General features: G+C 48.3%; 11 protein-coding genes across 11 annotated transcripts; 4 read left to right on the forward strand and 7 right to left on the reverse strand.

The window, feature by feature from the left end:
• Positions 1-9: 9 nt before the first annotated feature.
• GL50803_008468 (Short chain dehydrogenase) lies at positions 10-888 on the forward strand (the record flags this gene model as incomplete). The annotated part of the gene is made up of 1 exon (XM_001707276.1): positions 10-888. The coding sequence occupies one exon, from the start codon at positions 10-12 to the stop codon at positions 886-888; it is 879 nt and encodes a 292-aa protein (XP_001707328.1).
• A 161-nt stretch (positions 889-1049) lies between these two features.
• GL50803_0097072 (Ankyrin repeat protein 1) lies at positions 1050-3395 on the forward strand (the record flags this gene model as incomplete). The annotated part of the gene is made up of 1 exon (XM_001707275.1): positions 1050-3395. One exon carries the CDS (start codon positions 1050-1052, stop codon positions 3393-3395), a length of 2346 nt encoding a protein of 781 aa, XP_001707327.1.
• A 44-nt stretch (positions 3396-3439) lies between these two features.
• Positions 3440-4648, forward strand: GL50803_0012109 (Lysophosphatidylcholine acyltransferase/Lyso-PAF acetyltransferase; the record flags this gene model as incomplete). The annotated part of the gene is made up of 1 exon (XM_001707274.1): positions 3440-4648. One exon carries the CDS (start codon positions 3440-3442, stop codon positions 4646-4648), a length of 1209 nt encoding a protein of 402 aa, XP_001707326.1.
• A 22-nt stretch (positions 4649-4670) lies between these two features.
• On the reverse strand, positions 4671-7484 carry GL50803_0012108 (Threonine dehydratase; the record flags this gene model as incomplete). Its single annotated transcript, XM_001707272.1, has 1 exon — positions 4671-7484. One exon carries the CDS (start codon positions 7482-7484, stop codon positions 4671-4673), a length of 2814 nt encoding a protein of 937 aa, XP_001707324.1.
• A 276-nt stretch (positions 7485-7760) lies between these two features.
• On the forward strand, positions 7761-9626 carry GL50803_0012105 (uncharacterized protein; the record flags this gene model as incomplete). Its single annotated transcript, XM_001707271.1, has 1 exon — positions 7761-9626. The coding sequence occupies one exon, from the start codon at positions 7761-7763 to the stop codon at positions 9624-9626; it is 1866 nt and encodes a 621-aa protein (XP_001707323.1).
• A 543-nt stretch (positions 9627-10169) lies between these two features.
• On the reverse strand, positions 10170-11378 carry GL50803_0012102 (Elongation factor 1-gamma; the record flags this gene model as incomplete). Its single annotated transcript, XM_001707269.1, has 1 exon — positions 10170-11378. The coding sequence occupies one exon, from the start codon at positions 11376-11378 to the stop codon at positions 10170-10172; it is 1209 nt and encodes a 402-aa protein (XP_001707321.1).
• Positions 11379-11448: 70 nt separating this feature from the next.
• Positions 11449-12336, reverse strand: GL50803_0017499 (uncharacterized protein; the record flags this gene model as incomplete). Its single annotated transcript, XM_001707268.1, has 1 exon — positions 11449-12336. One exon carries the CDS (start codon positions 12334-12336, stop codon positions 11449-11451), a length of 888 nt encoding a protein of 295 aa, XP_001707320.1.
• Positions 12337-12361: 25 nt separating this feature from the next.
• GL50803_0017498 (uncharacterized protein) lies at positions 12362-15016 on the reverse strand (the record flags this gene model as incomplete). The annotated part of the gene is made up of 1 exon (XM_001707267.1): positions 12362-15016. One exon carries the CDS (start codon positions 15014-15016, stop codon positions 12362-12364), a length of 2655 nt encoding a protein of 884 aa, XP_001707319.1.
• A 98-nt stretch (positions 15017-15114) lies between these two features.
• On the reverse strand, positions 15115-17367 carry GL50803_0015576 (Ankyrin repeat protein 1; the record flags this gene model as incomplete). Its single annotated transcript, XM_001707266.1, has 1 exon — positions 15115-17367. The coding sequence occupies one exon, from the start codon at positions 17365-17367 to the stop codon at positions 15115-15117; it is 2253 nt and encodes a 750-aa protein (XP_001707318.1).
• Positions 17368-17411: 44 nt separating this feature from the next.
• Positions 17412-19142, reverse strand: GL50803_0012095 (Kinase, NEK; the record flags this gene model as incomplete). Its single annotated transcript, XM_001707265.1, has 1 exon — positions 17412-19142. The coding sequence occupies one exon, from the start codon at positions 19140-19142 to the stop codon at positions 17412-17414; it is 1731 nt and encodes a 576-aa protein (XP_001707317.1).
• Positions 19143-19205: 63 nt separating this feature from the next.
• Positions 19206-24215, reverse strand: GL50803_0012094 (uncharacterized protein; the record flags this gene model as incomplete). Its single annotated transcript, XM_001707263.1, has 1 exon — positions 19206-24215. One exon carries the CDS (start codon positions 24213-24215, stop codon positions 19206-19208), a length of 5010 nt encoding a protein of 1669 aa, XP_001707315.1.
• Positions 24216-24258: the final 43 nt, after the last annotated feature.

The raw sequence follows: 24258 nt of genomic DNA on the forward strand, positions 1-24258 counted from the left end.
AAAAAAGCCATGAATAAAAGTGAACGCAAGGTCTGGGCTATTGTATCTGGGGCGTGCGGTGGTGTTGGGCGAGAGCTCACAAAGCGCCTAAGTGCCATGGGAGTTTCCTTAATTCTAACTGGGCGCGATGCTACTGTTCTCGATAGGCTCCGGCATTCTGTTGAAAGCCCTGCAGTATCGGTTAGGACATGTGTAGTCGACTTCGATTCCGAAACATGGGAGCGTGATTGTAGGACGGTCCTTTCGGCAATTTCGGAAGAGAACCCGTCTATCCTTCTTTTCTTCAGCAATGCCGGATATGGGCTTTTTGAGCCATATGAGGCGACGCCCTTTTCCGAAAAGACATCATTTATACAATGCAATGTTCAGCAACATGTGTACTTGACTGAGCTGCTCCTCTCATCACCCTTGAAAGAAAAATTAGTCTATGTCTGCTTTACTTCAAGCATTGCCTCCTTGATGCCTTTGCCATACTTTGGCCTCTACCATTCTGCAAAGGCATTTTTGAAAGCATACGCACAGGCCCTTGAAGAGACTGAAGAGGCAACGTGGAGTGAGACTTGCCCGTCCACTTCTATCAAGCAGTCTGTCTCTCAACTTATTGAGCCAACTGATAAGAAAATACGCACGCGATTCCATTACGTTATGCCTCACATTGTTAGTGGAACATCTTTCTACACAGCCCCGACCGTCAAGCGATCGAAATCAGCCCTCTTGTTTTCCCTTCTCCGAATTCCGCTCTTTAACACCACGCCTTCGAGAGTTGTAGATGCTATGCTCAACCCCACTGAGCGGCCCATAGTGGGCCTTGGTGGCATACTGTGGGCGTGGGCCTACAGGGTTCTGCGGGCTGCCTTCCAGTTCAGTGCTCGCATGCGTTGCAAGTAAATTGGACATGATCGTCTTTTGAACTGACTACATCAATCCGGTGTGAAGTCTGTTGATTGAGAATGATGCTGTAGGATGACGGCTTTTGAGGTACATACCATTTATCACCAAGAGAGAAGCTTTGGACCTCGTCTCTTGCCCCCTGAAAAAACAACTAACTTATGATTGCGCAGTGGTTCAATGCCATCTCCGCTGGCGACGTAGACTTCATAGAGAGAAACAGGCGGATGATGGTCAAGACCCGTGACCGACAAAGACGGACTGCGTTGATGTGTGCCGTAGAAATGGACAACACCTCTATCGCACAACTTCTTTTGGACGACGAGGCAAACGAGTGCGATTCTCTGAATCACAATGTTCTGACAGCTATCCTTGCAAGGCCATCGTGTTTTGATGAGGCATTCAAGCTGCAAATGAAAGCTCAAAGAACTCTGCCTTGCTCGTCCACGCCAAGTTACGAAATGATCAAGCTCCTAGCATCTCGTCTAGCAATGTGTCCTGACCTATCGGGGGTCCTGCCGATTGTGTACGCCATTGAGAACAAACATATAGAATATCTCCCCGCGCTTATAGAGCCTACTCGTCGGTTCCTCATGAAACACAGCGAGCAGCTTAGTGTATTAGTACCAGGATACACGGGGCTTATGCTGGGCTGCATTCTTGGTGACATCAATCTCTGCAATCGGCATTGCCACCAAGTGCGATCTACTAACTTGGCCGGACAGACAGCCCTAATGATTAGTGCCATGCTTGGCTTCCATCAAGGTATAGGCTTTCTTTTACAGCATGAGATGAGAATGCGTGACAAGTATGGGTTCACTGCTCTGATGTACTCCGCGATGATAGGGGATACAGACTCAATACGTACGCTTGGCCCACAGGAAGGTGATATCGTTTCCTCGACTGGATGCACAACGTCCATGATCGCCGCATATCACGGGCATGTCAGCGTTGTCTCTGGTCTGCGGAACATAGGGCAATATCAGCGACGCACGGATAACGAAGGTCGATCTCTGCTTATGTACGCTATGTTTGGAGTGCCCCCGCAACATCTTTCTAACATCATCCAAGAATATTGTGGGATGCAGGATAACCAAGGGAAGACAGCCTTAATGTACGCTGCCGAGCGGGACTATGCTGAGCTTTGCCGTTTTCTTCTGCATTCAGAAGCTGACATTGTTGATACTACGGGGAGATGTGCTCTTTCTTATGCTCTTCGCACTCGCTCCTTCAACACTGCAAGGGTCATCCTCGGGTATAGGAATCGAGAAGTGGAGGTTGATGACTGGTCTCCTCTTATGCTTTGGGTGCTTAGAGGCAATAGAGGAGATGTAGCACCTGATGATGCAGTACTCCAATGCCACCTAGGTAAAGCAACAGCCGAGGGGACCACTGCGCTAATGCTCGCTGCCATGTTTGGACATCTAGAGGCGGCAAAGCTCCTCCTGAGGGAAGCATGCATGCAGGAGAGTGCTGAGATTGGCGGGAGGTCTGCGCTCATGTATGCTATCCAATTTGGCCATGCAGATGTAGCTGCTCTGTTGGTGAGTATAGAGCACTCACTCTTTGACTCGCATGGGCAGACAGCCCTCATGTATACTGTTAGATACAGCATGCCACAAGTGCTCCAACTCTTGCTGCCGCACGAGCTCCATGGAAGGGATAGCAATGGCATGACGGCACTCATTCATGCAGCAAAGGCAGGTGATCCAAATGCTGTTTCTCTTCTTCAGGATGAAGCAGGTGATGCCGACAATGAAGGGAGGACAGCACTGATGTACGCCCTTGCATACGATCATCAAGGATGCTACCAGTTCCTTTTTCCGGCCGAAGGAAATGTTGTTGACAAGTTAGGTCAATCTGCTCTAATTTATTTCAAAAACAAGCGCTTAGTACATTCCCAAATCCATATGATAACCCCTTCCTTCTCCTCGACTAGTCCTCCGCTTGACGTACATTCCACACCTCCCGTCTTTAAAACAGAGATACGGACCTTTAACAATAAGAAGGGCTCATTCTGTCACTTGAATAGCCGTCCAGCTCCCATTTCCTTACCTAACATCGTTGTCCCTCCGATGAACTGCATAACTGATATCCTCAAGATGAACATTTTGGCGGAAACGGCGGAGCGAAACAGTTTTACGGAGTATCCATGGTCAGGAGCGCGGGCAATCCAGCTTCTATTGTTCCTCATGCAGCTGAAAAGCGTGGCTAATACCAAAGGCGAGGTTTCCAGTCAAACCCCCAATTCAGAGATGGAAGCAATCGCATCAGAAAATCTCTTTAGCGAGTCACTGACTCAATATCCTATCAAGTCGATAACTCCACAAGTTCGCCGAAAGAGCAACAAACTGCAGGTTGCGCAAAAGGAGCACGTCCCAAATATAGTGCTCTACCCATGCCAGCACTTTGTCTACACCCCAGTAAGCCCTGAGCTCCTGGATACACCACTACTTTGTCCAAAATGTCAGGCCCACGTTAAAAGCTACGATTGCTCTTCTAATTAGCCTGCACGAACAATCTAAGGTGAATAAAAAGATTCATAATTGTAATGAAATCAGGTTCTGGCCTTCCTCCCTGTCCTTTATTCTTCCAGGATGGCCGCGTGGCAGGGAAATATCTGCGTTATACAGTAGCACCCATTATCCTTGTCGCGGGGGCTCCACTCGTTTTAGTCCGCCTTTTCTTAGCTATTCTGGGATCTATCGTCTTCGTCGCTTTAGCTTTCCTCGTCAACCTGGGGACTGATGCAGCCAAGCCTCTTCCTCGCGCACGAGACAAGTTCTGTGTTGGGCTCTTTCATTGGTATAGTCTTTACATTTCAGTTGTTACGGGTTACTTTTACACGGTGAAAAATGAGCAGCTGTCACACCACAAGGATGCACCGGTTGTTGTGGCCAACCATTCTTCGATAATGGACGCCTTCACCTTTTCGCTCAAATGCTTCGGGCATCCCGTTGGCAAGGAAGGGGTTCTAAACAACTGGGCCATACGGCAGATATTCCTCGCCGCTAGAGTTGTGATTGTTAGGCGTCCTCCGTCGGCCGAGATGCGTGAGCTACTCCAGCTCTATACGTCCCCGAGTGCCTCCGAAGCTGAGATCATATCCCTCAATCCGCAAGATGAGAACATCCCTGCGCGTGATGCGGAGAAGATTGCAAAGTATCAGAAGCTGCTTGAGAGGCGCAAGGCGTTTGGAATCGCTGGTACATCTGAGATCCTGTGGAACCGCGTCCACGATAGCGAGAACGAGTGGAAGCAAATCGTCCTATTTCCTGAAGGAACAGTCACTCCAGCCAGTTGTTTTACCAGGTTTAAAACAGGCGCCTTCCGCCTAAACGTCCCAGTTCAACCAGTGACGGTGCGGTACCGCAGCATCCTATCGACATGTTGGCTTTCAGACAGTGTTCTATTCAATCTGTATAAGATTCTTGCCAATCCTGTGACACTCGTTGAAATGGAGTTTCACGAACCAATGTCGCGCGCAAGTGAGGAGACTCCGCGAGCTTTTGCAGATAGGGTTGGCAAATATATGGCAGATGCGCTTGGAGCCGTTTATACCAACTATACAAACGATGACATGCTCTATTTCTATGGATACAAGAACATATCTGCATGCACAGAGGATTGGATCCGCGACTATGGGTGGATGCAACGTCTGACCGACTTTTCTGCACGCTTCGGCATCAACCCTAACTTCGGGATAGACCAGGAATTTGTTGATAAGTGCTACTTACAGCATCTTAAAGAGAAGAAGTAAATTTACAACATATGGTATCTGCTCACTTCTTAACGACGCGTACCTGAGAGTTCTCCACAGCAGACGATCCCAGCTCAGGTGCATGGGCTGACACAGGGTAACGAGGGATAACGGTTTCACCCAGAAATGTAACTGTATCAAAGGACGCACGAATCTCTTGGCTAAGCAAGCCATAGACTGCAGGGCTTGGAATCTTGATGTCCACCTTCACGACCATCTGGTCCCAATCAAGGTCATCTCCGCCTCGCAGGTATGTAACATATCGTATGGTAGAGTAGTATTTCAAGGCAATCTTGCTGAGCTTTGCAAGGCTGCCATATGTGTCTGCCTGTCTGATCTCAACGCTGAGCATCCTCCCTAGAGCAATGAGTCCGTAGTTATAGATCTGTCTGACTCTAGTGAGGTCGATATTGCCACCACACAGAACGACAGCTATGTTCTCACGCTCAGCAAGGGTCAGCTTGTCATACATCAGGGCCGCAATACCCATTGCTCCGGCGCCCTCGCAGAGCGTCCCTGTCGTGATAAGAGCATGAACAACCGCACTGGCGATCTCGTTCTCAGTCACCGAAATGAACTCGTCAACGTAGTTCTTGAGGACATCGTTGTGGATTCCTCCAAGAACCTTGACATTGCAGCCATCTGCTATTGTTCCAGCCGTTTTGTCAACAGGGACAAGCTGGCCACTCTCTTTGTAGTTGCGGAGAGGAAACACCTTCTCTGCTTGGATCCCTGTGATCTTGATATTTGGATTGACTCTCTTAGCGTAAAGGGAGATTCCTGAAATCATACCGCCTCCTCCAATATTGACCAGGATGCGGTCAATGGAGGAAACGTGCCCTTGCCCGACCATCTTGTTCATCAGTTCGTGAGCAATTGTTCCTTGGCCCTCAATGACGTCGAACGAGTTATAGGGCGGGATAAACATCCAGCCGCGCTTCTCACAGAGTTCCTGGGAATACTTGCTTGCCTCATCGAAGACAGCACCGTGCTTAATCACTTCGGCGTTGTATCGCTTTGTGTTAACCAATTTGACAGTCGGAGCCGTCTCAGGGCAAACTATTGTGCAGCGAATACCCAACAAGTCACTTGTCTTGCTGACTCCCTGGGCGTGGTTTCCTGCAGAGCATGCCACAACCCCAGAGATCTCAGTATTATTGCTCTCGGCCCACTCCTTGCTCTTAATGAGCATATTGCTCGCCCCGCGGATCTTAAACGAGCCCGTCTGCTGAACATTTTCAAACTGGAGAATAACGGTGTGGTCAACGCCTGTCTTCTTCTGCAAAATATTGCTGTACGCCTTGGAGATGATGCAGGGGGTCTCGTGTATGGCTTTAGCTGCCTGAAGCTTGTTGTAAGCAAGCTCAATAGTTGCCGGCGTTATCTCATCACACGACTTGATGGGGGAAACATATGTTCTGATGGGCTCGCCACTGGACGAAGCTCCCTCATTGAACTCCTCATAGGAGACATCGCGCAGCCCCTCCTCCTTTATATTGTACTTAGGGATCGCCAACCCCAGGATGTTCTCATCACCGAAGACCTCGGACAACTCATTGTACAAAGAAACTAAGTGCTGGTAGCCAGGGCCCGAGGCCTTGATAGAGACCTGCTGGTGTTGTATAGTCTTTACGTGAAAGCTAAGAATATTAATCGAGTGCTTGGAGAGGATATCTGTCAAACGGGTCATGAGATTCCCATCAAGTGTGTTGAGCTTGACAACGAAGTTCATGAGCTCTCCAGACTGGATTAGGGCATGCATCAAGGAGTATTCAATATTTGATGCAATGTCTATTTCCTCAAGAGAGGCAGAGACCGCCCCTGTGATGAAGCATAGTACGTTTGGTGTCGGGTTAAATCTTCTGAAACCGGTCGTTCGCAGAAGCAGGGCTGTGAATGCCTCCACGTGGACATTTGTGCTGATGCAGTGAGTGGTAGACAGGAACTTGTAAAAACCTAGATGAACCATGTCCTGGTCAACAAGCGCTGTGCTATATGGGAAGCCGCGAAGCTCTTCCTGGGACACGGAGTTGACGAGCTCGTTGTACTGATTCTCAATGAGTTTCTTGAAGTACTTAACCGTATCTATCTCATTGTAGAGGGCATCGAACGCGGCTTTGACAATAGGGTGCGTCTCACCAAAGATGCAATTGGCAAAGAACTGCTCGTGGGTAACACTGTCGCGCACAGTTTGGACCCATACGTGTGGATCCATTGCAGGGATGTGCTTAAGGTGCACGAGAGTGAGATCGCCACTGAATGCGATCTTCTTGTAATACTCAAGGCAGTACGTTGCAAAGTCGTTTCTGCGATAGAGCATGACGTTCTGAGGGATCACTACTTGGTGAACTATGTCTACCTCGTTGGCCATCTGCGCATGCGTTGCATCAAGCATAAGCCATATGGCCTCACGGAAGTGGTCACTTATGTGAACAACCTTTTCCACCACGATATCTGCGACATAGTTGTCCAGATCAGCTCCGAGCTCGTGACATGCATAGGCGACAAACGCATATGCAAAGTTGGTGAGCAGGCCCGGGGCAAACTGAACACTTATTCTATAGTGAAGGCTGGCGGCTGCACCAACGAGCGGTATCAGCAAAGGAAAAGCCTTGTAGTTAGTCACCTTGAAACATATGCTCTTACTCTTGTCCCACCCTGTAATCTTTCCAATTGAGTATGCATAGCAACGATAAGCAATATCCATGTTGCTGCTCATATTCTCCATCTTTAGGTACACTTTGCAGCCCATGTCTCTATCCAGGAGCGGGAAGTTGTAAACAGGAGGCTCCCCCATGTTGAGGAAAGAGAGGAACTCCTGCATGGTGATAGTCATTAGTTTAAAAATAGCAATCTGAAAATTATTGACTGCTTTTTTGAAAATAAGCGTCTAAAGGGCGAGCAGATCGGCGATACAAAGAGCGGTTAAAACACAGCGACGCAGCGACACAGAGAATCCTGTCAAGGACAAGGCGGCTCTGCAAGAGCTGTGGAAACCTTCGAGTGCCCCTTCAAATGTATGGGAATAAGTCTGGAAATATGAAAAGTGAAAAGTTGGCCAAAAGCTACTGAAAATCCAAAAATCTGCTGCATCTTCGCTGGGTAGAAGTGGATGCAAACAAACCTTTCTCAGTCGTCGAGGGTTAGATTTGCAGAGCAGTACAACGACGAGATTGAAGAGTGCAGAGAGGAGAAGCAAATAGAACAAAGTGAGGCCTCACGAGGAACGGAGTCCGAGTCGATCGCAGCTACATTTCGCATCACTGTAGGAAGAGACACCGAGCCACTGACAGATGACAAACCAGAGAAATCCGAAAACAGCGCGTATGGGAAGCTTTTACGCGCGCTTTGTGACAATGCCCCGCTCTCTGAGTCTGGACACAGCGCAACCGATCGTGAGTGTGTTTCAACTCTGATCGGTGGGATTATTCCCGAGATAGAAGGAATGGTGTTCGTCAGAACTCTCGACGAATTCTTATCCCAGTTTTCGGTCATTGGAGACGCGACTAAGAAGGTGGCTGCGTTAGCATCAGAGATGGAATCTAAGCAAGTACTTATCCCACCTAGCCCGCTGGAGCTGTTGCACAACATGAATGTCAATTATGAGGAAAATAAGGTCTATGTGAAGCCCTCCAATCTCATGGAAAATTCAGTTATCAACCAGTCAATTTCTGTGCTCAACAAGTCTGGCCTTATGGCCCCAAAATCGTCGTCTTCTAAGGGAGATCACGTGCCGAAAGTCAACTTCTTAGCCAGTGCAGATCTTTCCTGTTACACTAAGATTCTTGCGGACCTTGTCTCCAGGTACGGGTCTCAAACGGGATACAAGCCCATTCTTCCCCCGAGAATGAAGGCTGAGGCCGTTGTGGAGATGGCAGCCATGATAGAGAAGCTCATTCCCCGCGAAGCCATGGGGATGACCCTCCTGGTCACCGATGTTGAGAAGATGTTCACTACCCTACGCATATTACCTCGATATGTTAAGCAAACAGATATCGCACCCCTCTTCAAGAAGGCCGTAGCAGTGCAGCAGAAGGTTCTTCTAGGCTATCCCATATATGCTCCAGAAAGCAAGATGTTTGCTCTGTACAAGGCCCAAAACATCTCTGAAGGAAGTGCCCGTATGCGCACAGCAATGAACATCACTAGGATATGCTATATAGGCTTTGTGTACCTACTATACTATCTGGCCGAGGACATATTCAACCGTACGCACAAGCTGAGTAACCGTGCGGACATTTTACAGGGGCAGCTATCGGCCCCGGGGACCTATGATGTCCATGAGGCAGCAGAACAGCTTATGTCGAAGCAGCTGAAAGCGAAAAGAAAAGCAATGGCCACTCAGTCAAATGCACCTGACGAGCAAGACGGAGCCGCGAGCTTTTCGCACTCTAATACTAGTGAGTTAACCAAGTCATCTCGGTGCGACGTAGAAGACATAGAACATCCCTACGAGCGGTTCAGAGCCCCAGACAACATTGTTGAGCTAGAGGTCTTTAGACCAGCGGCCTATCTTTGGCGCTGCATTTATATCTTCGCAAGTCTGCTGGACAGAGAGCTCTCCTCTCCAGATATTGGCTTTGGCCTGGCAATACCTCGTCCTCGCTTGACTCCAAACCTCCGCGAATATCCAGAGTGCATTCGCGTGATGACCCGGCACGTTCCCATCATAAAGAAAGCATACACCAACTACTGTCTCAACAGCCCTGTTCTCAGCTGCCAAGGTCTCTTACAGCTTTTAAAGTGTGCCAAGATCAACCACATCATCACTTATAAATTTGCGTTTGAAGTGGTGATGCGGAACTACTCCAAAATTGACAAAGAGACATATATCCCTGGCTTGACTATAGAGGAGTTCCTGGTTGCCCTTTTTGTCTGTGCGAACTATGCATACTCTAAAGAGCCTATTGTCCAGACTCTTCAGACTCCGGAAATGCGCGTGGAGCACCTTATCCTGCAACTCTCTGGGAAAAGCTAAGTAACACACTGATAGTAAAGAGCCAAAGTTTATTAGTTCTGCTCCCTTCCCTCTTGTTATACTATGTCCAACAATTCACAGTGGTGAGGGAGCGGGCTCACTGCCACATACAATCTTGAACAATCTTTGACTAGCAAATTTGTTAAAATTATAAAAGCCTAAATTTAAAATGAGGGTAGAATACTCGATTACCAACAAAGAACAGGCAGAGCTTTAACCAAGCATATGTTCAGAAGTTGGTTGCTCACCCTTCTGATTCTACTAAGAAAGAACTTCAGGAAAAGACTATTCTCATGTATCCAATGAAGGCAGATAATGGGGATATTGCTAATGTTCTTATGAATCAAGGAAAGGGACTGACAAGTAAGCATGGGAGAATCGTTCTTTAGAGTTACACAAGATTGCCTGATTGTACTGATCAGTCCAGACAAACCCTTGAAATACTGATTCTTATGTTAAAAGCTACGGAGCGAGGGACAGGGGCCCTTCATCCGGGCAACAACGCGGTCCCGTGAGAGAAGCAATCCAGAAAGATTCACTCACCTAGTGCCAAGTCTCCCCATCGATGGTTTTCCCATAGACCTGACCATTGTGGACGATGTCGGTCTCCTCGTTCCAGTACCAGACGTCCACAAGGAGCTTCTTGTCTTCCTCGTTGTCGAGGTCGAGCTTCGTGAACTCAAAGCTTGCCGACCCGCCGCACTCGGTGATCTCCGCTGGAACCGTGTCCAGAGGGAAGAGGAATACGCCAATGATGTTGATGCGCTTGTCATCGGTGCCCGTGACAAGGACGTTGCCGAAGGTGTGTCTATCTGCCTTCTCGCCCCTGAGGCGCTGGAGCCAAACCGTGATGAGGTTCTTGACTTTCCAGTCCTCTTCCAACTTCGATGGATCGTAGTACGTGCACTTCCAAAGACTATACTCCTTCGGGTCGTAGTGCTCGAAGAAGTACGGCTCCCACTTCTCCTTGTTGTCCCAGTCGAGGTTCTTGTAGTGCTTCTTCCAAGCATACATGTCGAACTTCAGAGCTGCATACGGGTCTTCTTTCTTCGGGGCAGCAGGGGCCTCCTGCGCATCCTCCTCCGACTTGGCTTTCTTGCCGGCATCGTGGCAGGACCCAGGAGGCGGGAGAGCCTTAGCTTCTTCGGGACTCTTCGGAATAGAATGGCTAGCGTGGTTGAGTTTTGGAACGACTGACGAGACGCCAGAGAGGGCCTGCACGGTATTGAGCCACCTGGTCAGGTTGACAAATGCACTGACTTCTTCCTTGGTAAATACTGCCCCATAAACCGGGACGAGGGCTCCGAACATAGCAAAGTCTGCGATAGTCGGCCTTTCGGTGACTAGGAAAGTGCGGGTCAGGAAGTAATTATTGATGCATGTCAGGTTCTGCTTGACCATTTCGAGAGCCCTGGCATGTGCCTTGGCGTTGTAGCCGGGGATGTTTGAGGGACAATAGACCGTCGCCACCAGTCCGGCACAAAGGTACTGGATGCGGGCAGCCGCGGCCACGAACTGGTCGACGCGCGCTTCCTCCTCGGGTGTCACACCACAGAGGCTGGCGACCTTGCCGTACTTGCGAGCAAGATACTTCAGCATACCAGCAATCTGCTTGACCTGGAAGTCCTTAGTGATGAGAGTAGGGACGTTACAGCCACAGGGGGTCTTCTCTGCGGTCTCAAACTTACAACCGAGGTACGCCGCAAAGGCGCGGGGGCCGACCGTGCTGCACTGACTGCCTGTGATCTGCATTTATTTGAGTTGTTTAAGATCATTGAAATCAGATTTAAATTAGTTTCATAAAGCGTTGCTTGGGAAGGGGCTAAATCTGCATCCTTCGCAAGTACACTCTACACCGGTCTATCTCTCTTGCCAATTTATCTCTGGCCTCGGTAAGGTCCTGCACCTGCTGAAGTAGAAACTCGGCCTCTCCGTCCCCATACTTCCCCTGAGCCAATTTTCGAATTAGCTCGGTCTCCGCTGACGCCCCGCGAACACTTTCTTCCAAGCTTTGCAGATTGATCTGAAGCTGCATATTGTGCCTTAGTAACTCCTCCAATTCAGAAGATAGGTTCTCACAGTGGCTTTCTTTGGCTGTCAACCTCGCTTCTTTGGCTGCCAGTTCATCTGTTAGGGTGCTGATTTGGTCTAGTAAATCTTGTCGGGTTCTGTCCGCAGCTTCGCAGCTGGCGGTATTCCTCTCTATCTCTGCCTCTATCGCACGTATTTCACATTGCAAGCTGCTGCACGGAGTGTCTACTGCCGTTAAAGTAAGCTCGCTGAGCTCTTCAACCATGCTCCGATATAAACCTTCAATCTCTGTGGCCTGGCGCGTATGCTCTGCAATGAATGCCATGATATGCTCGGCACATGTATGAATTCTGTTGCTCACTAAGGCCTCCTCCGCCTGCGTAAGGAGACTCTCAAGATGGCTAACATCAATCTGTGGTGTACGCTTTAGGGCCTCCGTTGCAAACTCTTCAGTGAACACCCGATGGATGGCCAGCTGCTCTGCAGCTGGACGTTGTTCGTGCAGACTTCCACTAAGACGCATTGAAACAGCAAGCTCTTCCACCGGGCTTTTAACGATCTGTCCCCGTTCTTGCAATTTACGCTCTATGTCATGAATGTCGTTCATCAGGCGCCGCTCAAGCTCTTCCACTGCGGCCGTCTGTGTCAGCTCGACGTCTGGCGGTAGCGAGTGAAACATTTTTGGCAAGCAATGCGTGCCAGATTTATTCGTCACTGTGCTTCGTCATCTCGCTTATCGCGCTTATATCGCTAAGACTTGGAAATGCTTGCGCCAGATCCTGTATCTTGTTTCTATACTGTTGAAGGGGCGATGCCTCTGAAACGGGCAGGGCTGCACTGATCTCAAGAGCGGTCAACCTCTGAACCGAAGCTTTTTTGCTACTGACCTCAGAATCCCGCTCACGATCAGCAGATGAACGTAGTTCGGAAATGTCTGGCAAGTGCTGCATGGGCATGGTAAGAAATTGGCTACTACTTTCGTCAACTAAGCCTTTCTGGCTTACACCCGGAAGAAGTGCCTTTGCAGAGGGCCGTTCTCGAGTATTGGCTCGCTCCAAAAGCGAGCTTTCTGTCGCATTTGTAAGCGCTAAGGCCTCCAGTGCCGAAAGGTTCTCTATTGTTGCCTTAGGAGCTGTAGAAGGAATAATACGAGGAGGATGCCGTACGCTCAATGCTTGAGGCGCTTCAGGTGTAATATTGAAGACGACAGAGTCGTTATCATTGACCTTTACTTTCTCTGACGTTTGCTGAGTCGTTCGTTGAATTTCCGAAGGAGAGCTAATAGAGGCTCCGATGTGCGTTGCAGATGGTAGGCTTACACTACATGCGTTAGTAGGCTGGTCTTCGATTACAATTACGGACAGTGGGGCAGGCTCTGGATTCAAGACAGATTCATGCTTGTGTGTGCTGGTAGTAGATAGCGTATCACTTATTTCATAGATGCTATTAGGCAAATCCAACTGCACTTGAGTGTGTGAGGCATCGTTTTCAGATAGGCCAGGCGAGAGCCCGTGTCCATGGCCCATGTACACCGCTGAATAAGTGCCGGATGAAGTGGTCGCAGCGCTGCCGTAGCGCTTGCCTGTGGCCGTGGGCTGCTGGTCCTTGCTGGGCTGTTGAACATCGGTGCAGTTCTCGTAGTACCGTGATACGTGACCCCTCGTTGCCTCATAGAGCATGTCTGCCGGCGTAATCTCTCTATATTCACGATAGTTGCGAAAGTATTTGAGGTAATGCTCCCGTGTAGCTTCCACACGAAGAATGTTAGCATCTTTTGTGTTGTGGCTGAACAAAACTTTTGGTATCTTTTGACTTAAAAGGGTGTTGAAGCGATGCCTCTGCCGCAGTATTAGTTCGTTCTGCATATTTATGATCAAGTCCGTCCGAAGCTCTTCTGCTCTATTCGAAAAGGCCTTGGGAACCTGTGCGTCGTGCACGCTATTGAAATTGCCTTGAAATGTAGACTTTATATATGGATTTGTGAAATTTATCGCGTATAGTCCGGAGCGATGCTGGCAGACCATCTCAAGCCCGTTGATGAGAAGATTGTGTGTGTTTGGCAGGAACACAGCCATCTGCAATGCATATTCTGCAGACAAATTATTAATTGTTTCAATCTTTATGCTCTCTATGTCTGCATGAAAATCCTCGTCGAGAAGGGTGCCAAGCCGCATGTTATCGTCGATCTGCTCGTCCATAGTCCGCTCTTTGTGACAGAGGTTGTCGGAAGTTGAGCTTCCATTAGGATCCTGGTTCTCTGAGGTACCTTGCAACAGACCTTCAGCTTCCTTGGCTTGCTTTGAAAGCTGATTCTTTAGGATTGAATGAGAGCATATCTGACATAGTGGAATAAAGTCCTCTTCCTTGAGGATTTCCTGTTCAATGGTCTTATATCTGCTAACTACGATGTCAACGATGTGGTTTAGCTGGGATTCTTCCTCACATAAATCCTTCTGATCGGTGCCAATCAGTATTCGTGTCTCGTCCGAGTCTTCGTTTTCTTCTTGGACAAAGTCTGATATGTTGTATCTAATATCGACATTGGCGCGGTCCAAGATCGTCGAGAGAACATGGCTTTGAAGTCTTGTCTGAAGCTTGACATCTTTAGTACTTGGCCTACTGTCTCCGATGCTCTTTTCAAATTTATCTCCTAACTTGAGGTCGTACTCACGGATAGTCTTTTCAGCATACTGCTTAGCCTGTTCGATCTGGGCAATGTGCTGCCGCAGCGACTTGATATGGTTGTCCTTGAGAGTGCACTGCTCCTCGAGGGATGATATGTGAGAGTATGCGGACATTATCTCGTTCTTATTTTCAGTGAGCTTATCTAACAGCTTGTTGAGCACTCTATTATCGTAGGCCAAGGAGGTAATAGAGTCTCTCAGCTCGTCCTCGAAGCAGATCCTTTGCTCCAACCGTGAATTGCTTGCTTCAGACGGCACGTTGTGTGGATGACTGTCTGTGGTATATTGCTTACTCAGGGTGTCGTGTGCTTTGCCCGGATGCTCAATATGCCTCAGAGGGCCTACTGGCATATCCTGATCACTGTCAGGAAGATGATAGGCATCTGTGTGGTGAGTAGTTAACAGCATCGGCTTAGCTGAACTGTCACCAGCCATGTGATGTGCAAAGGCAGAAAGGACGCGATTGTGCCTCCGCTCTCGACTTTGTGGAATATTGTGAGTAACTTGGCCTATGTTCTGTTGTGCTTGGACAGCAAGGGTCCCGAACGAGTGTTGGTAGAGAGGGACTCCGTCCTCGTTCACCGTAACCAGTTGTTGGCTAGCCGAGGCTCCACGGCGGCCCCTGGTCCCTGGGAAGTTGTCACATAGATTAACCCCATGCTGATTCTTTCTCATTTGCAGATACCAAAAGAGGTTTTACTAAAAGGAGATTTGTGAATCTAATTAGAAGATTTAATTGGAGCATGCTAGGGGAGACCAGCCTGTCTCCTGTCCTATTTTCTGGATGCCTTCTTTCCTTTAGTAAGTAGGGGAGACTTTTGCGTGAGTTGACTCTCTGACTTCGTTCTGAAGTTACGCAGATCTATTGTAGGTGACTCGACTGCAGGTGGGATTGGCGCCTCTGAAAAAAGTGCAGTAATGTTAGGATTCGATGAGGATAATGCGTACTCGAGAGCTGTTTTGCCTGTTTTTGTGGGTATATCTCGTTCAGAGTCTATAAGTAGCTTGACGACGTCCTTATGCTGACCAAAGAGGGCGTAGACAAGAGCTGTCCTGCCTTCGTCGTCCTGTATGCGTGTTTCTTTGGGCATTAGAATCTCTACTATTGAAGCATAGCCTTTGTATGCTGCAAGCATCATAGCAGTAAGCCCCCGGCTATTTTGCTTTCGGGCCTGTAGGCTGGCGAGAGCAGGTACGCAGTCTGCTTGTCCAGCCTGAGCAGCAAACATCAGCGCTGTCCATCCATTGGGGGCAACGATGGAGTGCTCTACACTGGCAAGAATCTCAACGACAAGTGTGACTCCTGCCCGTGCCGCATACATTAGTGACGAGAGACCAGACTTGTCCAGCAGGCCAGCTTCTAAGGAAGAAAGAGTTAGAGCATACCGTCCAAAATTATCACGCAAGAGGTGCATCAAGGCCGTCATCCCCAATGCGTCTTGCAGCTTGGCTTCCTTATGTATAAGGCACTCTATTCCGACGCTGAACCGATTATGTATTGCGAACATTAAAGCACTTCGGCCATTAGCGTCTTGGTGTCCTGCCTCAAGATCACAGAGGGTACGAACTCCGTCTCCAAACCCGACTCTGCACGAAATCATCAAGGCTGTAAGTCCCCTTTTTGTCTGCTTTCCCGGCTCGATAGTTAGCTCCGAGAGGCGCTGAGTGTCGCAGCCTACGCAAGCCAACATAAGGGGAGACCAATCTGTTGGTACATTCAAATGCTTCTCCTGACTGTAAAGCTGGTGTGCTATGTCTAGGTCTTCTTTCTCTAGAGCATAATACAATGCACTCTTGCCTTCCTTATCAACAAGGCCTCCTTCCAAAGGCTGCAGAAGAGATACAGCCTCTCTGTCTCCTTTCAGTACGGCGTGCATTAGTGCAGTTCGCTGATTCATGTCTACCATAGCAGCCTCTTCTACACATAACCTTTGGATTGCGGTCGCAGAAGCTTTGCAGCGATTGAGCTCGGACAGCCTGTTGTACTTTGCGGCGAGAATAAGTGCGGTTTCACCGTCACAAGTATATATTCTTCCCTCCTTGGTGAGCAAAGACTCTATTGCGTGGTAATTCCCTATTATTGAAGCGTATTGTAAAGCGGTGTATATGGTTTTCTGCGTAAGGCTGTGGCAGTTCTCAACCAAGAAGTCTAAAACATCGTGCTGCCAACTAACCACTGCATATATTATCGCTGTCCAACCAGCCAGGTCCTCGCTCTGCCCTTCTGCAGCAACTAGAAGCTTTACTACATCGAGATTTCCATAAACAGTGGCATACATAATGGCGGTACGCCCCTCCCGATCCCTCATGTTCTTCTCCCGGGGCCACAGAAGCGTTGCAATGCTTGTGTGCCCCCCTATCCCGGCAAACATTAGGGCTGATCGGCCGCAGGTGTCTTTCAAGCCCCACTCTTTCCCAAAGAAGAGCCGTGCAGCTCGCAAGTTATCAACAAGAGCAGCTAACATCAGGGCAGTTACCCCAGAGCGTGGCCTTTCATATTGAAGGTTTTCTTCAAACAGCGCACGGTCATCGTGGCCCCTGAGCACTAGGTACATGGTCTCCGACCAGCCGTGCTCACTACTAAGTCCAGCCTCAATGTTCCCAAGCAGAACTGTTGCATCGTAGTTGCCCGTCTCAATAGCCATCATAAGGGCGGTTTTTCCTCCATCAGAAACCTTTGTGGCTTCATGGTGTGCAAGAATCTTAAGCAGAGCAAGACCCTGTGCATACTTACCTATCTGAGTAAATTTGCAGACCCATTTAGCCGTTCTAGGAATCTTGGCTTCCTGACCAAAAGCTAATAGCGGGTGCGGTGCCTTGCAGAGAAGCATGAGAGCTGTCTCGCCCTCATCTGTTACCATACTGTGCTCATACCGCGCAATCGTTAAGGCTATATCATAGTGGCCCATCTGAATGGCCACCATAAGCCCCGTGTATCCTCCATCTGTTTGCGTCCTGAGAGATGCAACCAAGAGCCCAGCAACCCCAAGAGAATCTCCGCGCCGGATAGCCCGGAACCATTCCATCTGCCTTTTAAAAAGGTAGACGCGTGCCTCTGATATCAGAAGGTTTACTGCCGACCCTCGCGCAGGCTTTTCAGGCAATCTCTGAGATTCCTATTAATTGTCTCCCCAATTGTTTCAAAAGGACACCCTACATGGTTCCTTTTCTGCTGTGGCTTTGTAGCCAGGTGTCTGTTTAGCGCCTCTAGCTTACTATCCAATTCCTTGTGAATGGAATCAAACTCGTTAGCGTTGGTTTTGTCGTCAGCAAGCAGGTATTGCTCTACGAGTTCTCGTGGCTGTATCCACTGTTCTGGAAGTAATAGACTTGCGTAATCGTGTTGAAATCCTTTAGACGATTGTAATAGTGAGGACGCTGTGCAGCCCTTTTCGTTGTAAATACCCAGCTCACAGAGTAACAATTTAACACATTCGGGATTGCACCCTAAAACAGCATAGTAGAGCGCTGTCTCTCCTCCAGTAAGATAGTTATAGCAGTATCTTCCTGAGAGATGAAGACTTTCCAAAACGCCCGCAACATTGCCCTCGAGCGCGGCAGTCATCAAGGGGGTTTTTGAATTAGTGGAGACGCCCTTACGGGCAGAAACGAAGATGTCTAGATTATGCTCATAGTTCCATAAGCAGAATTGGTGTACAATCTCTGGGCGGCAATCATCAATCGCCCGTTGAAAATACTTACATGGGCACCGAAGAAAGGTTGCCTTTTGGGCCACAACATCAGGGAGGTCGTTATTTCTAATTGCCATGAATAGCAGTGCATCTCGGGCCATAGCAAGCTTGACCTTAGACTCCTTTAATAGCATAGATTGCTGTGCTCCCATCCAAGTGCCATCAGCATTACCGTCGTAATGAGACTGATTGGCTGCAAAAGAATCCTGTGCAGGAATAGATAGTATACCGACGTCTGCAGTCGTCTCCGCCGAGTCCATGCAAACATTTGACAAAGCAGACGCTGAGCGCCGGGCACAGAGATCCCTGAGGACAGAAGCGGAGGGGCGCAGTTCAGGTAGATAGTGAAGACATGACTTTATGCATAGAATAAGCTCGTGCGAAAATGCTCCAGCATCGACCAGCTGCTGAAGAGAAGGCAAGGTCGGCGTCTCTGTCAACGTTCCAGAGTCAAATGGAGGAGGAGTGAGTGTGCATAGCTCATACATGAGACATCCAACCATCCAAATATCCGAACACTCGCTGAGTGACTTACTTTGCACTGTCTCTGGAGCCAAGTAGCTAAACCCTGCCTGTTTATACTCAGATGGAAGCAAGTGGCTGACAAAGTGTGCGGGAAGAATAGGCTCTCCGAGAACGAACTTATTGGTCGCCGTTCTAAGAATATTAGATGGCCATATTTGACCATGTGCTTTGATGGAAAAACTTTCATTAGTGTATAGATATGTCAGACTGTTAACGATGCGCTCCATCAGGTGCCAGATATACTCTTCGTCAAAAGGAATTCTAGCCCCGGCAGCGTCGTGAATCAACGCCTTCATCGATCCGTGGAAATACTCCAGCTCGATGAGAAGGCAGTGCCCCTCCCCTGCATCGTAGTATATGTCCTGCACAGAAAGAAGACAGTCGTGTCGCAGAGTTAATAACTGGGTATACTCTTTGAGCAGCTCTTGTCGCTCTTCCGCAGAAATGTAGGATAAGGCAATGGCTTCCACTAGGACCTTTTCGTTATCACAGATCCTCCTAGCCTCGAAGAGACTCCCACGCTCATCTGTATGCAATAGAAAAGCCTCTTTGTAGCGATCAGAACAAAGTGTTTTGACGCCCATGAAAATCTTGGATTTTGAAGACTTTCTGGCTTTTCTAGTTTCTATGTCGACCTAAAGCATGCCCTAGGGCATCGGCTTAACATCAAATAGCTCTGTAAAGCACATGCATCCAGCCACCACTTCACAGAGCATAATGCCAGACCCCCGCTTATTGGCAATATCGCATAGGAGAGTCCGACTCAAAAGCTCACCGGATTGCTCCGCTAGCATGTTAATTTTTAGGGCATGCTGGATATAGAGCAACACGGCACTGATCATGTTGGCGTCCACGGTATTCCCCTTGAAGATACCATCCGAAGCGTGTATCCGATGCACTTCGGCGTACATTGTAAATATGTCAGTGTATATTTTGCGCATATTTTTCATGATGGGCTTGAGGTTGAAGATAACGGCCACCGAGGAGCCTAATAGAGCTGACATATCGAACTCAAATTGCTCCTGTGATACCTTTTCAGTTAGTATATACCACTGCACAATAAGCCAATAAAGGTCTGTCCTAGGGCTCTTGGCTTGTTCATCTCGGGCCTCTGAGCCCACTCCTGGCTGGAAGCTGTCTTTAGCAGAGTCCAATGCCTCAGCAATCTCCTTTTCTGTAAAGTATGCGCCAAGGGATTGCGTTGGTATCTGGTCTATGTCTGCACAATTGGCTATGTTTCCTGGAATAGCGTTCAAGAGATTCATAAACAGGATCGAGTACTCATAGGCGTTTCGTGGGTTTGCAGGGTCAAATGGATCTACAAGCCCAAATTTGCGAAGTACCTCGAACTGTAATGTCTCGGCAGACACGCCAGGGCGGACCTCTTCACAGATCTGTCGTGCGATTGAAAGCCTAGTGAGCACAGAGTAAGCAAATCTCAAGAGAATGTATGTCATGAACTCGACAATAGAAGCAGATTGGGTTTCGTTCATCTCTACGTCTCTGTCTGCGTAAAGGATCTGCCCGAAGACTGCATTAAAGAAGCCCTCCTGAAGGCCATCATCCACCGTTGCCGAAAAGACGGATGAGGGAGTGTCGGAGTGGGAGTGCAGTAACCAGGTCTTGAGAAACTGAAGCGCCTCAGGCTTAATGTGGCGTATATTGAATGCTATATGGGGCAAAAAGTAGCACTTGTGTTGGGCGGGATTGGCAGAAAGGCCTAGCTTCTGGCGCGCTTGTGCATACATGGCATCGACCACTATCTTCAGCTTGTTGAGCAGAGAGAGGCCAGTGTCACTGATCGGAGTCTCCTTCACATTACTCAACCGATCGCTACAGGAGCAATAGCAACCAGGATAAGCTTGGCTGGATAAGATATGGATAAGTTGGTCCTGGGTGATCTTTCTCTGCTCTCTAAAGCGCTCCTCTGGACACTGCTCTTCATCGTGCCAGAACTTGGTGAGCGTCGGACACGCATCGCTGATTGACATGAGCTTGTCCCAAAACGACATCTGGTTGTCATCAGTTGGGTCTTTTATCTCTGGTTTGAGAACAAATTCAGAAGTAATGCAGTCATAGTGCCCTCGATCTAGAAGAGTGTCGCTGATATAATAACTGTTCTTTTGTTTTAGTTCAAAATCTGCAAACATGTTCCGTATGACAAACGCCTTCTTGTCTATCTCAGCCTGACCGTTACTCAAGTGGTCCAGATTTCTGAGACTACAAGTCCTTAACTTCCGTATGATCAACGGACTCTGATTAAGGTTTCGGTGGCTTTGAAGATCTCTGAGGAATACCCTAAGTCGCTTAAGAACGAACGGGGCCGAAGTCTTGGGATGTCTGAGGAAGAGGTCATAGTAGTCCAACCCTATCACTGACTTGATTGTTTCCAGGCATGGTAGCGGTAAATCGAGACATGCAGTTTGACCCAGTTCCATGTCCTTCATAACCTCCCGCTGAATGTCGGTTGTGGAGAGCTTGCTTCTATGCCGCTGTTGGGACCCAGCTGCATTGCCTGGAGATAGGGGATATATACTGGTCTCTTGAGGGTGTTGTAGAAAGCGTGCAGTAATATGTGCGGCAATAGGGGAGTCGGGGACTGTGTTTCTGCAGGTAATTTCCCCATCTGCAGGATCCTTGGGGGCTGAACCTTGCACACCCAACTCTTCCTCTCTCTTGACAGATACACCTGCATGTCGTATATCCGGCAAATACGTAGCTTCATTCTTAATTAGAAGCTTGGGGGCTGCCATAGGAATACTTGGCTCGCCGTGAACCGGGTCGGAATTTTCTCTTTCAGAGGGCCTTGGTAGGAGAGATGCCTCTGGTTCAGCATGATTGGTGGGACTTGTAGGAGACGGTGCAACTAACTTCTTAATTTCAGGCTCATTCATGTTTCTAGCAACCTCTTCCGGCTCCTGGACAGTCGAGATGACATACGGATCTGAGCAGGATGACTCCATAGTATGTGAGGACCCGCCCATCTCTTTGGCAATGGAGCCACTCGCGAGAACAGACTCCCGCTTCTTGACAGTCTCGAACGTCATGTCATCAAATTGACAATCACCTTCATAAAGAACATCGTGTGCGCCTTCATAGTTGCGGTTACACTCTATCCGTAGAAGATTTGGACAGTATTTTGAGCAAAAGACTTGGAGCTTCTGCTCTATTAGCTTAAGATTGTATATGACCACGTCATATTTAATGAGTTCTTCTTCCAATCCAGCAATGTCATCAGTGCTTTGGACTATTTTTCTGTTATCCTCCATGAGTTGCGAGACGTTCATCTGACGTATGGATTTGGCGCTGCTCTCAGACCCCATTGGGAAGGTGCCATAGTAGTACTTATTCAGCACGGAGTCTTGTCTGACTAATCGAACGGGGTGCTTGAATCGATAAGATGTGTTACACTCAGGGATATTCGCAGCAGAAATCCTGTTCCTTTCCTCCATACTCAGACGATTCACCCGCATCTCAAAGGTTGTCAAGTTACTCTCCGTGGCAATGCTCATGACAGGTATGTCGAGGGGAAGAAGCATGTCGCCTGTCTGAGTGAACCATTGAGAATATGAGGGTATCGTCCCCGTGGATATTCCCTCTGCAATCTGTGCTGTTTGTTGAATACTGATCATATTGTGGGTATGAATGTTTTGAGTCGTGTAGTTGCCAGAACCAGAGTAGAAAAGAATGTAGTTGATTGCACTGCTCCATGATTGTGGGATCTGAGATATTGTATCAAAGTTGCGGTCGTTGCTGAAGAATAGAAAGTTCTCGTAGATATCGCGTGTACTTAGAATCCCGCGCTCAATGAATGGCGCATGCTGGTCAAGGATCTCTTTGTTAGTACGCTGAGCCAGAAGCCCTCGACATGCCTTATGTCCAATCGATGGATAGGACTCTAGAATCTCCTGGATGTGCATCGAATGAGTCAATTGCATGTAGACTAGAAAAGAATCGTCCACTGTTATTCTACAAGGATAGTTCATCTGCGAATTTGCCTTGATGTATGATGCGGTCACTTGTTGCCATGCATACGAGAGAGGACGCGAGTCACCAACTTCGTTGAGGGACGCCAGAGCGAAGAGCCCTCGTAAATTATACTTTAATTGACAAAAGAAGGCGTTCTCAATGAATGTAATGGCTTCGTTGTGCTTTCTAGTGATAAGAAGATATTGATCTGCTAGAGGAAGAGAGACATATCGTTTCATAAATAGCTGAACCTTCCTCAAATATTCTTGGCGCCGAGTGAAATACTCTAGGCTCAAAGCCGTTGATGGAGCAGTTTTTCCCTTGTCTGTTTCGTCGTGGCTTTCCATGTCGAAGTTGCTGGAGACAACTCCATAGTCTGTAAAGGAATCGACAAGCCCATACTTGTGCATCTTCGCAGCAGCATAGCTGTCCTTCATAAGGGGTAGTGCGTTCGAATTTAGGAGCGTCTCACAGACGTCAATGAGAAACACCCGACAACACGGTATACGATATGATAAAATGGCATGTCGTGGAAGTTCCTTTGCGTGAAGCAGTGCCAAAAAGTAGCTCTCTGTATGTTGTGCCAGTTCAGCCAGATTTTTGAATTCAGCCCCGAAGGCACCCTCATATAGCAGTATCGAGCGCATGCTCCCTATAGTATTTCTACCCAAAGACCAGTGATCAGATGACCGAGAGTTAGAGCCTGATTTTGCTTTGTAAGGCTTTATAGATTTATCTTTTGCCGCAGCCTTTCCCGGAGCAGCACGCAGAGAGCCAGCCGAAGCTCCAGTAGGTACCCCGTATTCTGCACTAGATTGCCTGTACATTTGTGGAGGCAATCCTGCTTGGTCGTCAAAGGGTTGATAGACCTCTTTTGTCCGGTTATCAACCATCAGATTCAGTACAGTGGTTCGCGTGTGGTCGAAGAGCTTCGGAGACTTCGCCATCATCTCATTTAAACTGGAACTTATGGACTGAATCACTGACGTGCGCCACTCTAGAGCATTCTGAGATAATAAATTAGAATTAGAAACGAAATAGAGAATAGCACGCATGTATTCATCATCCGACAAGTCCTGGGACAGTCCATATTTGGCACCCATTTGTTCGAGGGGAACTATGTTTAAGGATTTATATGAAAACTTCTTCCAGCTGGGGGTTAAATAGAACATCAAGCAGGTTAAGAACTCCGGATACTCCTTCATTAGGTACGTACTGTACATAATAAACTCAACTGCTTCCACTTGCTGGGATGAAAAAGCGATAATGAGGTGCTTAAATTCTAACGAACTATCGGCCGGAAGTAGGCTCTCTATGGTGTACATCAGCACGTTCTCGTCCTCATGAGAGTTCGGATGGTGGGTGGCACCGTGGTCATTGGGACAAGTCCTGCTGTGCTCTTCTAAGGCCTTGGGGAGGAGGACCAGTGGCTTGGCACCAGGACCGGCGCTCTTCGCTATGAAAGCATAGTCAGCGGGTAGGAAGTCATTGAATTGCAGAAGGGCCTCAGGAGCGTCGGTGGAACAGAGGTTGAATAGGCGTAAGCACACACACGCTTTTGTAGAATCTGTGCAGGAGCCAACGATGTCTTTGAAGACTTTGAAGAGGCCCGGGACCTTGTTACCGTTGAAAATGGCCTCAAATTGCTCGTAGGAGCTCGCTATCGACTTTAGAAGGTTGACAGTCATAGGTTTTTAGATTTACTAATCATTCAACAGAAAGAACAGAAAG

Source organism: Giardia intestinalis, chromosome 4 (genome assembly GCF_000002435.2).
Source record: "Giardia intestinalis strain WB C6 chromosome 4, whole genome shotgun sequence".
Taxonomy (NCBI): Eukaryota; Fornicata; order Diplomonadida; family Hexamitidae; genus Giardia; species Giardia duodenalis.